Source organism: Mustelus asterias, chromosome 9 (genome assembly GCF_964213995.1).
Source record: "Mustelus asterias chromosome 9, sMusAst1.hap1.1, whole genome shotgun sequence".
NCBI lineage: Eukaryota > Metazoa > Chordata > Chondrichthyes > Carcharhiniformes > Triakidae > Mustelus > Mustelus asterias.
In genome coordinates this window covers 116,962,158-116,975,651 of record NC_135809.1, presented here as the reverse complement: position 1 = coordinate 116,975,651, position 13,494 = coordinate 116,962,158, and the positions used below count along the sequence as shown (strand labels likewise).

The 13,494-nt window shown below is 44.6% G+C and overlaps 1 protein-coding gene across 1 annotated transcript in view; it reads left to right on the top strand.

Annotated features, from left to right (window-relative positions):
- The window catches only part of LOC144499280 (doublecortin domain-containing protein 1-like), a 420,979-nt gene that overhangs the window by 169,211 nt on the left and 238,274 nt on the right, over window positions 1-13,494 (top strand). Inside the window, exon 15 of the mRNA XM_078221394.1 lies at window positions 3,530-3,687. Coding sequence (XP_078077520.1) covers window positions 3,530-3,687 — 158 coding nt within the window. The remainder of the gene's footprint in view (window positions 1-3,529; window positions 3,688-13,494) is intronic.

The following is a 13,494-nucleotide window of genomic DNA, read 5'->3' as shown; positions in this document are numbered from 1 at the left end:
ATTTCATGCTGTTGGGGGAATCTAGAACTGGGGGGCACAGTTTCTAAAATAAGGTGTTTCCTATTTAAGATGGTGAAAGGAGGAAGTTCTTCTCTCAGGAGGGTTGTTAGTTTTTAGAATCTTTTTTAAAAATTAATTTACGGTATGTGGGTGTCGCTGGCTAGGTCATCATTTATTGCCCATCCCTAATTATCCTTCAGAAGGTGGTGGTGAGCTGCCTTCTTGCTACCTGTGGTGTAGGTACACCCACAGTGCTGTCAGGATTTTGACCACAGAGAGCAGTAGGGGTTGGGTCATTGATTATATTCAATCTTGAGTTAGATTTTCGATCAATATGCAGGTTATGTGGGGGAAGGTGAGAAAGCAAAGTCAAGACTGCGACCAGATCATCCAAGATGCTATTGAATGGCAGAGCAGGCTTGATGGGCCGAATGGTCTACTCCTGCTCCCATTCCTTATGATTCTTGCAGTTGTTTTAGATTGGACGAAAGGTTACAAATAGAAACAATCTGCAAACTATAAATACCAGCACTTCAACATGTAATGATTTTAAAAGGAGGATGCTGGAAATCTGAAATAAAAGCTGGAAATGCTGGAAATATCCAGCAGGTAGCATCTCCGGAGAGAGAGAGAGAGAGAGAGAAACAAAGACCAGAATTCCCCGAACTTGCCCGCAGCTGGGATTTTCCGTTCCCGCTGCAGTGAAGGGAGATTTGCCTGAGGGCCAAGTTCTCCGTTCTCGCTGGCAGGGGGACCAGGGCGTGTGAGACCAGAGAATTACGGCCAGAGTTAACTGTTCAGGTTGATGACCTTATGTTGACCTTTCAACCCAACAATTTTAGAGGTTAACCCTGTTTCTCTCTCTCAGCGAAAGCTGTCTGACCTGCTGAGCATTTTCTGTTCTTATGATAATTATGGATTATTTTTAAAATTAATTTGGCACCTCATTGCGGAGGCTTTGATCAGCGCTTTTCCCCAATTCTATGGCAAACATAATAGCGAAAAAATGACCTTGTAATGCATACATACAAACACTGTTTGTATTCCTTGTTCTACTAGTTTAACAGAGAAATGTATATGTTTCTTTTCAATGGGTTAACGAATCCTAAGCTTGTGAACGAATTAATGTAATGTTAAAATGTTAAGTAATTCAGTGTTGGTATCATACATTAATTATTTCTGACTTCAGATACTCAAGCAGATTTTTTCAAAATATCGAAAACACCACAAATATATTGCTTGAAACCCTAATTCTAGGACTAGCAATTCAATATCATTGTTTATTTCATTTATTAGTATCACAAGTAGGCTTACACTAACACTGCAATGAAGTTAGCGTGAAAATCCCCAAGTCGCCACACTCCGGCACCTGTTCGGGTACACTGAGGGAGAATTTAGCACGGCCAATGCATCTAACTAGCACATCTTTCGGACTGTGGGAGGAAACCGGAGCACTGCAGGAAACCCACGCAGACACAGGGACAACGTGCAGACTCCACACAGACAGTGACCCAAGCCGGGAATTGAGCTGGGGTCCCTGGCGCTGTGAAGCAGCAGTGCTGTGCCACCGTGCCGTTGCAAATGCATAATGGCACCCTCTCTCCTCGTTTAGTAAACGGATCAATTGTGTTAATGGTCAACTCACTAGCCAGAATGCCCCATTTAAGAGCGGGTGTTCAGATCCGTCCAAATGAACCATTAATTTGGTTACTGAATTGGCCAGAAATGTATTGAGTTTCTAAAGAAATTCTGCATTAATATGAGTGGATGTTGTTTTAATGAAGGATCTTTTTCTTCAAATAATTTGCATAGGAAGGCTTTGACTATCAGTTTTTTATAGCCATGTCTGGTAAACACACAGCAAGAGATGTCAACTTGTTTAGTCAGACTCTAAATTTGTGGCTGATAAATTATGTTGTCAGAGGTTGATGGAGACAGCAACATGTTCAGAATGGAAGTGAGACCTTTCTAAATGGCATAACTTTATATGCATTTCTTTGAAAAAGAAGGAGTAACACAAACAATGTACATTGTTCATGGTTCACTGACATTTTGAAAAATGTGGTAACATTTGTCAAACAAATCACAACTGTGTCTTTTCCCTAACTTGAATCAAAAGATTGATTACATTTTGGAAATATGTATTGCATGGGCAGGAATGAACCTTTACAATATTAACCTTATTTATTTTTTATTAATTCATTGAGAAACTCAGGTGGATGGCCAGTGTCGATGCTGTCATGATGCCGGGCAGGAAGAGGGTGGGAAATATGAAATCAATCCAAAAGTAGTGGTTAGGCGACATCAAGTTTGTCTTTCAATATCCTCAGGGCATTAGGCAGTTTCCATGTTTTGAGCGATGGATGAGGAATGAGGAGGAGGTGGTGTGATTTGTGGTGGTGTGGTGAGTGTCGGTCTTAAGACAGCCACGATATGAGGAAGAGCGTAGGAACAACATATCTGGAGATTGTTCATCATCGGCACAGTGGCACAGTGGTTAGCACTGCTGTCTCACAGTGCCAGGGACCTGGGTTCGATTCCCGACTTGGGTCGCTGTCTGTGCGGAGTTTGCACATTCTCCCCGCGTCTGCATGGGTTTCCTCCGGGTGCTCCCGTTTCTTCCCACAGTCCAAAGATGTGCGGATTAGGTTGATTGGCCATGCTGAATTGACCCTTAGAGTCCCGGGATGTGCAGGTTAGAGGGAAAAGCGGGCTAAATAGGAGAGGTTATGGAGATAGGACCTGGGTGGGATTGTTGGTGCAGACTCGATGGGCCGAATGCACTGTAGGGATCCTATGATTAGCGGAATGGAAATCAGTTTCGATCCACCGTGGCAGGCACCAGCACAAGAACCTGTGGGAAATTCACGCTAGGGTAAAAGTGAATTCTGGGACTCCTGCCGACCCTCCCCACTCTGCCCCCCACCCCACTGCCTGCCACTGAACCTGCCAACGAGGGCATGGGAGAATTCCACCCATTGATTTTTCTTTTAACTGCTATCTCTCTTTTATTTTGCAGTACAAACTCTTTTTATGTCAATGCACAAAATGACAGCTGACTTTAAGCATTAAGGACATTGGCCCTGACAATGTTCTTTTCAAGTTCAGAGAAACGGGAGTGTCTGAGTTAGTTTCTCCATTAAATACGCACAACTGTGCAAGCATTTTGACTGCTCTTGCCATAATGCCCCAAAATGCCAATTAGTTGGAAATGAAGTCAGTTAGGATTAGTTAGTCTGATTTGCAGTGATAAATGTATTAGTGTCTTTCCATAAAATAGCTCTGATTGAAGATTTTTTAATTACCGCAGAATTGCCCCTACTGCCTTCAGTTCCTTTCATTAGCTGAGGGAAATATTGTGAGTAATTGTGCCATTTAGCCATAAGGATTTTAGAAGCATGATAAGTAATTATGCAAGTGCCTTCTGAGTGCTTTATGGAGACTTAAATACTGTAATAGTATGACAGTTTATTAAAGGGAATCATGTATTCATTCAATGAAAAGTTGTAATAATTGTGCTCAAACTCAGGTCTCTGCAAATAGTCCCAGGAAGGGCAGCCACGAACAAGTTTGCAGGGCCTTAGAAGTCCAGTTAGTACCTGGAGGATGCCTTGAGGGTGATAAGCAGCTGACTGTAGCACTCTTAACAAAACTGGAAGAGAAACACCCTTGGACTGCAGCCCAGAGGTAAGCTGATGACAGTGCTGATGTTTATTGTTCAATGACATTCGATGTTTTCCTTTGGTTTCATGTGAGATTGATGTTCTGGATATTTTTGAAATACCTTTGAAGCCCTGGGGCTGGGCATCATCAACAAAGACAGATGTTGGAACAAATCTAGGTGAAAATGACTGTTAGAGCACCAGAGTAGGCACTGTACCTCACCACGGAGCACTGGCTTCGATATTCACCCGCAAGTGATTGAAGAGAGGCAACTGGCGGTTACAGGGAACTTCCTTTCCAATCTTAGAGTAAATTCGTCAAAAGATTTGACTTTGCTTCATTTTGAAACATGGTACATAGGGATTATTTTAAGCTAACCCGCTGGTGGGGTTGAAGAGGGTAGGGATCCTTCCTGCCAGCCCTGACCTGTCTAAATTCTACAGACAGGAAAGGAGACATTGAGTAGTCTGCCCACACTTGGACCAATTGAGATCCTTAAGTGGCCAATCTCATCCCGCCCAAGGCAGGGAAGACCCAAGGTCTTGTGGGAAGCCCATCAGAGACACTCCTGCCCCTCGATGTCGTCCCCCCTTTAACATTCCCCCAGGTCGCTTGAATTTGGCCCTTACTCCCCTTTGTCAAAACCCCTGACCTCGGACTTACCTGGGTTCCTTGGTGTGGTGGGACTGCCTGTGGTTCCAGCAGTGGATACTGCTTTCAGCTGACCCTGCTGGGGCTGCAGTGGAACTGATTGGCTGGCAGCTCTCCAAGGCAGGAGGTCCTCCCGAGAAAAGGACGGCCTTAAAGCCATTAATGCTGCTCCCCGGGTTAAATTGCCCCAGGACAGCTGTCAGGATCATGGGCTGACTCCCCTCACTCGGACCTTTTAGCTTGGTGGTGAAGGCAGGGAATGTGGCATCCCATAAAATCCAGCCTATATTGCACATTTTGGATCGAAGATCGCTCCTTGATGTAGCTTTGTAACAGATAAATATTTGGAAAACATTTTTTTCCAGAGGATATGGAGGAGGAACAAGGGAGTGAAACTAGCCTTTCAGAGCCAGCACCAATGAATGGGCTTTACAGGGAGCCAGCATAGATGCAATGGGCCGAATGACCTTTTTCTGTGCTGTCGGGGTCTATGATTCTTTGGTTCCAGCCTAATCCTTTCCAAACCCGAAATCAGTTTCCATATTATAATTCTGGAACAAACGGACCCTTTCTCAATAGTGTATAATCGCTCCTGCTGCAACTATGGAAGGATTTAGGATTTCTTTTTACATTGTGGAACAACAAAAGCATTTGTAGGAAATAAAATATTTCTCTAGGATACTTTAACCTTTGCAGTTATAAATTGCATTTTGTTCAGTGATTCTTCTATTAATTCTCAAAAAAATAATTGGGAGCATGTTCCTTTGTGTAGGTGTTCTGTCAAATTTATATAACCAAGAAATATTTAAGCAAATGCTTCAGACGTGTTTTACCCCTCCACCCTGGCGCAAACATTTTAGGGGTAATTCTGCGAGATGTTCCACCAGAAGGCAATCGGTGCAGAATAAATTGAGGCATGAGAGAGGGTGGCACGGTGGCACAGTGGTTAGCATTGCAGTCTCACTGTGCCAGGGACATGGGTTCAATTCTAGCCTTGGGTCACTGTCTATGTGGAGTTTGCACCTTCTCCCCGTGTCTGCGTGGGTTTCCTCCGGGTGCTCCGGTTTCCTCCCACAGTCCAAAGATGTGCGAGTTAGGTTGATTGGCCATGCTAAATTGCCCCTTAGTGTCAGGGAGATTAGTAGGATAAATACATGGGGTTACGAGGATAGGGTCAGGAATTGTTTTCGGTGCAGGCTCGATGGGCTGAGTGGCCTCCTTCTGCACTATAGAGCTTGTACGATTCTAGGAGTCTGGCTCCTAGATTTGGCCTATAATATCATAATTATATCTCAAACCCATGCTGCTATTCAGTGAGCACAGTAAGAAGTCTCACAACACCAGGTTAATGTTCAACAGGTTTATATGGAATCGCGAGCTTTCGGAGCGTTGCTCCTTCATCAGGTGACCCACCCCAGTCCAACACCGGCATCTCCACATCATGGTTATTCAGTGAATCTTTAGAATCTTGCCTCACTCCGAGCAACTCCAGCATTAAGAGAAATATACCTAATTTTGGGGAACAAGCACAGATCGATATTTTACAGCTTGCTGCAAACTTCCATGCTGCTTGTTCCAATTCCCAAGATTTGGATGGAATTCCAGAGCAGATAAGTTGTGCAAAGACACGGTGGCATTCTGGCTGCGATTCTCCTGGCAAGAACAGCAATGGCTTGGGCGTCGGCCAAAACACACGTTTTACACCGGTTGCCAAACCCGTTCCGATACTCTCAGTCCACCAGGTTGGCCCGAGTGGCCAGGAACCCGATTAATATTCAAGTTGCCGATTTTCTATCCGATTAGTGGGCTTGAAGCCTGATTCAATTTCCTCCCACTTTTCATCCACCTTCCCCGCGGGATCTGCACCCAGCGAGCTTTCCTACACGTCCTCGTGGACCTGGTATGTTGGACCCCGGTCCAGGGAGCACCACCAGCTACTCAGTAAAGAGGAGCATCCTCCCCACACCATTCAAATGTGGGTCACCCCTACCCCACCCCCCGCCCAAACACCACATAGACATGAGGGTGATCCAACCCAATCCCCTCAATACCCCCTTCCCCCACTCAGACGCTCACAGCCCCACTCAGCTCTCTCTCTCTCCCTCAGACCCTGCCTCAGGTCCCCACTCAGACCCCCCTCATTAGACCACACCCCCTCAGCCTCCCATTTCCCTTAAAGCCCCACTGGCCCATCTTCAGGCCATGTGCCTTGGCAGTGCCAATGGTGCACTGTCCCCTGGCGCACTGACACCCTGGCCTGGTGTCTTGGGCCCTGAGGGAGGTCATGAAGGTAGATCCAGCAGCTGTTTGCCCCTCTGGTACTGCCAGGCTGAAGAGGAAGTGTCCCTCAAGGGTCTTGGGGTTTGGGTGGGCCTCTCTATTGCATTGCAAACCTTTGATCTCTTTCAATTTCATAGTACAATGCTTTGAAATAGACTTTCATTCACAGCTTAATGGATTTCTACTCAGGATCCAGCCAGCTGTGTTTATTTACATTTTTCTTTATGCTTCAATACATCTCAAGTATCCCCGGTTCTTAGCCCCAATGTTTACAAAGACTCTAAGCCCGAGGCGTTAACCTCACCATTCTCCCCCTGGATGGGAATTTTGTGGCTGGACTGCCCCTTCAATCCCTGGCAAACCTGAAGATCACCCTTGGCATGGTGATTTCAGGAAGCTCTGTGATCAATATTTTCTTTCCTACCTGTCAGCTGTGAAAATTTTGAAGTGGTCTGGTCAACCTGGCAGGCTTTTAAATCACAACAACACTCCATTCTGCAGCAGGAATTTCCCTTTCTCTCTCCCAGAAGCTGCAAGTGTCAGCAGATCTCTTTGAAGCTCCCTGACAGTGTGGAGATGTCAATTTCACTGGGGGTTCCTTTCTCCACAGGTGTTCACTCTGCCCCAATGTATTCATACAGCTTTTATTTAAGGTCTCTGAGCCTTCCTAGAAAGCTGAAACCTTTGAAACCCTCCCTATTGCATTGAAAATGTTTGATCTCTTTCAATTTCACAATTTCTCTGGAATAGACTTTCATTCACGGCTTAATGAATTTCTACTCAGGCTCCAGTCCACTGTGTTTATTTATATTTCTCTTCACACTTGAATGCATCTCAAGCATCCCCATTGTTCCTAACCACAATGTTTACAAAGACTCTAAGCCTGATTGACAGCTATGGTTTTTCAAAGAGAATAAGTAGTCTGCTAAAGAGGAAGTGAAACTAGGACAGGATGATATATGGCTTAATTGGAGGAGAACTTGCAACCAGTGCCCTTACTCCATATCACTGCAATATTTTTTCCTTGAAGTTTTTTGTCCAATTCCCTTTTTAAAGGTTACTATTATATTTTTGTCCTTCACCCTATCAGGCAGTATATTCTACATTCTAACAGCTCATTGTGTAAAATAATTTTTCCTCATGAGTTTGTCAGCAGCGAACTCTGAGGAGCTGGGAGATGCAAAGCCAATCGACTACAGTTCCTTCAGTGGTGATTACAGAATGACAAGTTTACTTTGGCAATTTCCATTAGAAATATGGACATGAAAATTTAGAATTAGAATTAGAATTAGTTGACACCAGAGTGTAGAAAGAAATTTACGAGCAGAAAGTAGGGTTTTGTAGACAAGACTGTGTCTGGATGTGAGATTTTTCATATATTGTAAATGGTCCCATGGTCCTCAGCTGCTAAACTGAACCAAGATGGGGGATTGACATCTGCCCTGGTTTTATAATACTCTTTCTCCCAGCATCTACCCTCAAGAGATGTGGGCTTCCATGACAGTATGAGATCGCAATATGTCATGATGTCATCTCGACCAAGAGTTTTTGAGGATTTTCTTTTTGTGTGCTACTTAACTTCATAACACAGCCTTGTGGGAAATATGTAAAATGTAAATCCACAGTCCCATTAATGTTCATTTTGCTTCTGTTAACACTAACAGGTTCTAATAATCTGTCTATCAGTTCTGAGAATAGGCTTCCCAGAAGCTTGAGGTTAGGTAGATTGGCCATGTTAAATTGGCACTTTGTGTCCAAAATGTGTAGGTTAGGGGGATTGGTTAGGATCAATATGCATAGTTACAGGGATGGGGGAGAAGGGGAATGGTCCTAGTTAGCGTGCGCTTTTGGAGGGTCGGTGCAGACTCGATGGACCAAATGGCCTCCTTCTGCACTGTAGTGATTCTGTAGATTCTATGAGATTCAAGCAGTGTGTAGGAAACATAGAAATGAGCTGTGTGAGCTTGTCAGGACTTCCAGGACGGTATGTACTCTCCTCGCTGCAATTTGGACAGCTTTTATCTACACTATGAAGATCAAAGCAAATTCCTGCAGGTATAAGTTTCTTCACAGTATGGATCTCCCAGTGGAAAAGGAGCAAAACACATCAACTTCCTTGGGAAGAGTTTCTTGGGAAGATTAGTGCAAAACAGAATCTTCCTGAAAGACTGAAAGGCGATTCAATCTCAATAAAACACTTGAGCACTTTGCTGGAACATAAAGAAAATGCAAAATTACATTGGATGAGTGGTTTACTGCCACTTAGTCACTTGTCCCTCAATGGCCTTCAAAGGCATTTTGGGTGGAATTTTACCAGTCCGTCCTGCCCATCGATGGGCGGAGCAAACCGGTAAAATTGTGCGATGGCCAAGAAATTAGGATCACGCCCGGTTTCTCGGCTCTCACAATCTTACGCGAACCAGATTTCTGGTGAGGTCATCGGAAATGGGCAAGAGGCTGAATAAATTACTTAAATATATTTTAACCCTGCTTTACATGTGCTTAGCGAGCCCAGTGCTGAACTGTCTGGGCTTGCTTGCCTTTATGGCCTCGCTGGGAGAGCTTCTTTCCAGTGAGGAAAACACCTGCTCCCCATGAATGGGAAATAGTCTTGTTGGCCTTGCCGGTAGAACTGGAGGCCTTTGAGGCCTCCCGGGGAGGCCAAAGGCAAGGGCAGTGCCCCTTGAGCAGTGCCAGCCTGGCTCCTCAATAATTCCAACCAGGCACCTTGGCACTGCCCACTAGGTGTGGGGCCGGGCCTGAAGAAGCAGCCCAATTGGAAAGGGAAGGGGGCCTGCTGCCACTCTGCAGCTCTGATAAGTATGGGGAGGGAGGGGGCCCACTCTGCAGGCAATTGATGGAGGGAAGGGGGGCCTGCGGCCACTCTACATTGCGATTGTTGGGGAGGCACAATTGTCCTGGGTGGAGGGGGGGCAGTGGGGGCTTGTGGGGGGGGGGTGCTGTGTTCAGTCTGCCTGCCACAGTACAGGTGTGACAGCTCTCTCTCTGTCAGACCTCTGCTGTTGCTATTGCGCATGTGCAGAATCAGAGGTCTTTACATGCGCAATAACCCCCTCTGCTGTTGCTATTACGCATGCACAGACACAGAGACCTGCGCGTGCGCAATAGCTCCCTCTGCAGGCTGGCTGGTAAAGTAAGCCCTGCCCACAACTTGAAATGGTCTAGCCCATATTTTCAACATCAAAGTCCATAAAATTGGGAGTGAAAACTCGCCCAAAAATGAATCTACAACTCTCCCATTTTCACGCTCGCTGGACACTTAGAATCATTTTAATGCTAACAGTTACATTTTTTCACACGGCTATAGTGCCCATGATTAGATTTTAATTTGCCAAAACTTCTGATTTACTCTTTGTTTTAAGAATGCCAATTATACAATCATCCTCTTCCCCTTGTACTTTTAGTGACCATCTAACTTGACAGGAACCAGGATTTTCTACAGGAAAGGCTAATTGACGGCAACCATAGGAACTGGAGGAGGCCATTTAACCCCTCTAGCCTGTTCCAACCTTTAATGGGATCATGGCTGATCTTTGAGCTGACACTGTATGCCAACCTTTGCCTTGTACCCCTGAATACCTTTGGTTAACAAAATCAATTGATCTCTGTTATAAACTTTGATTTGATTTGATTTGATTTATTATTGTTACATGTATTAGAAAACAGTGAAAAGTATTGTTTCTTGCCACTATACAGGCAAAGCATACCGTTCATAAAGAAGGAAATGAGAGAGTTCAGAATGTAGTGTTACAGTCATAGCTAGGGTGTAGAGAAAGATCAACTTAATGCAAGGCAAGTCCATTCAAAAGTCTGATGGCAGCAGGGAAGAAACTATTCTTGGGTCGGTTGGTACGTGACCTCAGACTTTTGTATCTTTGTCCTGACGGAAGAAGGTGGAAGAGAGAATGTCCGGGGTGCGTGGGGTCCTTAATTATGCTGGCTGCTTTGCCTAGGCAGTGGGAAGTGTAGACAGAGTCAATGGATGGGAAGCTGGTTTGCGTGATGGATTGGGCTACCTTCACGACCTTTTGTAGTTCCTTGCGGTCTTGGGCAGTAAGATCAATTCTTTGTGGAAGAGCGTTCCAAACATCTGCTGCCCTTTCCATGTAGGTGCATTTCCGAACTTCATTCCTGAAAGGTCTGGCTTTTCTCTAACTTTTCAACTATGCCCACTTGCCCTAGACTCTCTAACCAGTAGAAATAGTTGCTGTCCATCTACCTTATCTGTTCTCCTTAATATCTTAAACTTCAATCAAATGATCGTTCAACCTCCAAAATTCCAGGAATACAATCCTAGTTTTGTGAAATATCTCCTTGAAACTTAACACTTTACAGAATTGTCCCATCCCGCCTGCCACGGGAATCGTAGCGGGCGGGACATGGATCCATGCGAAGGTCTGTTGACCTCGGGCGGGTTTTTCCAGTCTGGGGGCGAACGCGGCTGGAAAACCCCGCCCTTGGAGTCTCGGGGCTGGATTTTCGTGTATTCGGGCTGATTCGATGGCCTTTAAAACTGGCAGCTAGGACCCAGATGTGGAACTCCTGCCCTTATTTCTATCAGATTCCATATTTGCTGGAAGGTGGAGGGGCGCTGGGTGTGTATTACACAGGAGGTGAAACCCAAACTTAGGGATAATCGCTGAAAACAAGTTGGTAAGAGTTTCTATCAATATTTAAACGGGAAATGAATTAACAAGATGAGTGTCAGTCCTATAGAAAGTGAGTCTGGAGAATTGTTGATGGAACACAAGGAAATGGATGTTCAATTGAACAGATATTTTGTATCAGTCTCCACTATAGAGAATACAAATAACATCCCAGAAGCAGCCATAAACCAGTAAATGGAAGGGGGGGAGGAACTCAGGAAAATTAAGATATAGAAGATTAAGTGAGTGGGCAAAGGTCTGGCAAATGGAATATAATGTGGGAAAATATAAGAACATAAGAACAAGGAGCAGGAGTAGGCCATCTGGCCCCTTGAGCCTGCTCCGCCATTCAATAAGATCATGGCTGATCTTTTTGTGGACTCAGCTCCACTTACCCGCCCGCTCACCATAACCCTTAATTCCTTTACTGTTCAAAAATGTATCTATCCGTGTTAAAAACATTCAATGAGGTGGCCTCAACTGCTTCACTGGGCAGGGAATTCCACAGATTCACAACCCTTTGTGCGAAGAAGTTCCTCCTCATCTCAGTCCTAAATCTGTTTCCCCTTATTTTGAGGCTATGCCCCCTCGTTCTAGTTTCACCCGCCAGTGGAAACAACTTCCCTGCTTCTATCTTATCTATTCCCTTCATAATCTTATATGTTTCTATAAGATCTCCCCTCATTCTTCTGAATTCCAATGAATATAGCCCCAGTCTACTCAGTCTCTCCTCATAAGCCAACCTTCTCAACTCCGGAATCAACCTAGTGAATATCCTCTGCACCCCCTCCAGTGCTAGTATATCCTTTCTCAAGTAAGGAGACCAAAACTGTACACAATACTCCAGATGTGGCCTCACCAGCACCTTATACACTGCAACATGACCTTGCTGTTTTTAACTCCATCCTTCTAGCAATGAAGGACAAAATTCAATTTTCCTTCTTAATTACCTGCTGCACCTGCAAACCAACTCTTTGTGATTCTTGCACAAGGACACCCAGGTCCCTCTGCACAGCAGCATGCTGCAATTTTTTACCATTTAAATAATAGTCCATTTTGCTGTTATTCCGACCAAAATGGATGACCTCACATTTACCAACATTGTCCTCCATCTGCCAGACCCTCGCCCACTCACTTAGACTATCTATATCCCTTTGCAGACTTTCAGCGTCCTCTGCACACTTTGCTCTGCCACCCATTTTAGTGTCATTTGCGAATTTTGACACACGACACTTGGTCCCCAACTCCAAATCATCTATATAAATCATAAACAATTGTGGTCCCAACACTGAACCCTGAGGCACACCACTAGTCACTGATCGCCAACCAGAAAAACATCCCCACTCTTTGCTTTCTGTTAGTTAACCAAGTCTCTATCCATGCTAATACATTACCCGTAACACCGTATGAAATTGTCCATTCTGGCAGGATGTAGAAAAGAGAAGCATACTAAGTAAATGGTGAGAGATTGCAGAGGGGAATTGAATACAAAAGTGGGGAGGTTATGCTTCAGTTGTACAGGTCATTAGTGAGATCACATCTGGAATACTGTGTACAGTATTGGTCACCTTATTTAAGGAAAGATGTAAACGTGTTGGAAGCAGTTCAGAGAAGGTTTATCAGACTAATAGCTGGAATGGGCAGATTGTCTTATGAGGAAAGATTGGACAGGCCAGGCTTATGTCAGAATTTAGAAGAGTAAAATGTGACTTGATTGAAACATATAAGATCCTGAAGAGTCTTTACAGGGTGGATGTGGAGAGGATGTTTCCTCTTGTGGGAGAATCTAGAACTAGGGGTCACTGTTTAAAATCAAAGGGTCACTCATTTAAGCACAGTAAGAAGTCTCACAACACCAGGTTAAAGTCCAACAGGTTTATTTGGTAGCAAATTTGCTACCAAATAAACCTGTTGGACTTTAACCTGGTGTTGTGAGACTTCTTACTGTGCTTACCCCAGTCCAACACCGGCATCTCCACATCATCACTCATTTAATACAGAGATGAGGTGAAATGTTTTCTCAGAGGGTTATTAGACTTTGGAACTCCCTTCCTGAAAAGGCAGTGGAAGCAGATTCTGTGAATATTTTGAAGGCAGAGGTATGTAAATTCTTGGCAAGCAAGGGGCTGATAGGTTATTGGGAGTAGGTGGAATGCAGATTTGAGCTATGATCTTATTAACTGGTGGAACAGGCTTGAGGGGCCAAATAGCTTACTCCTGCCTTTGTTCGTTT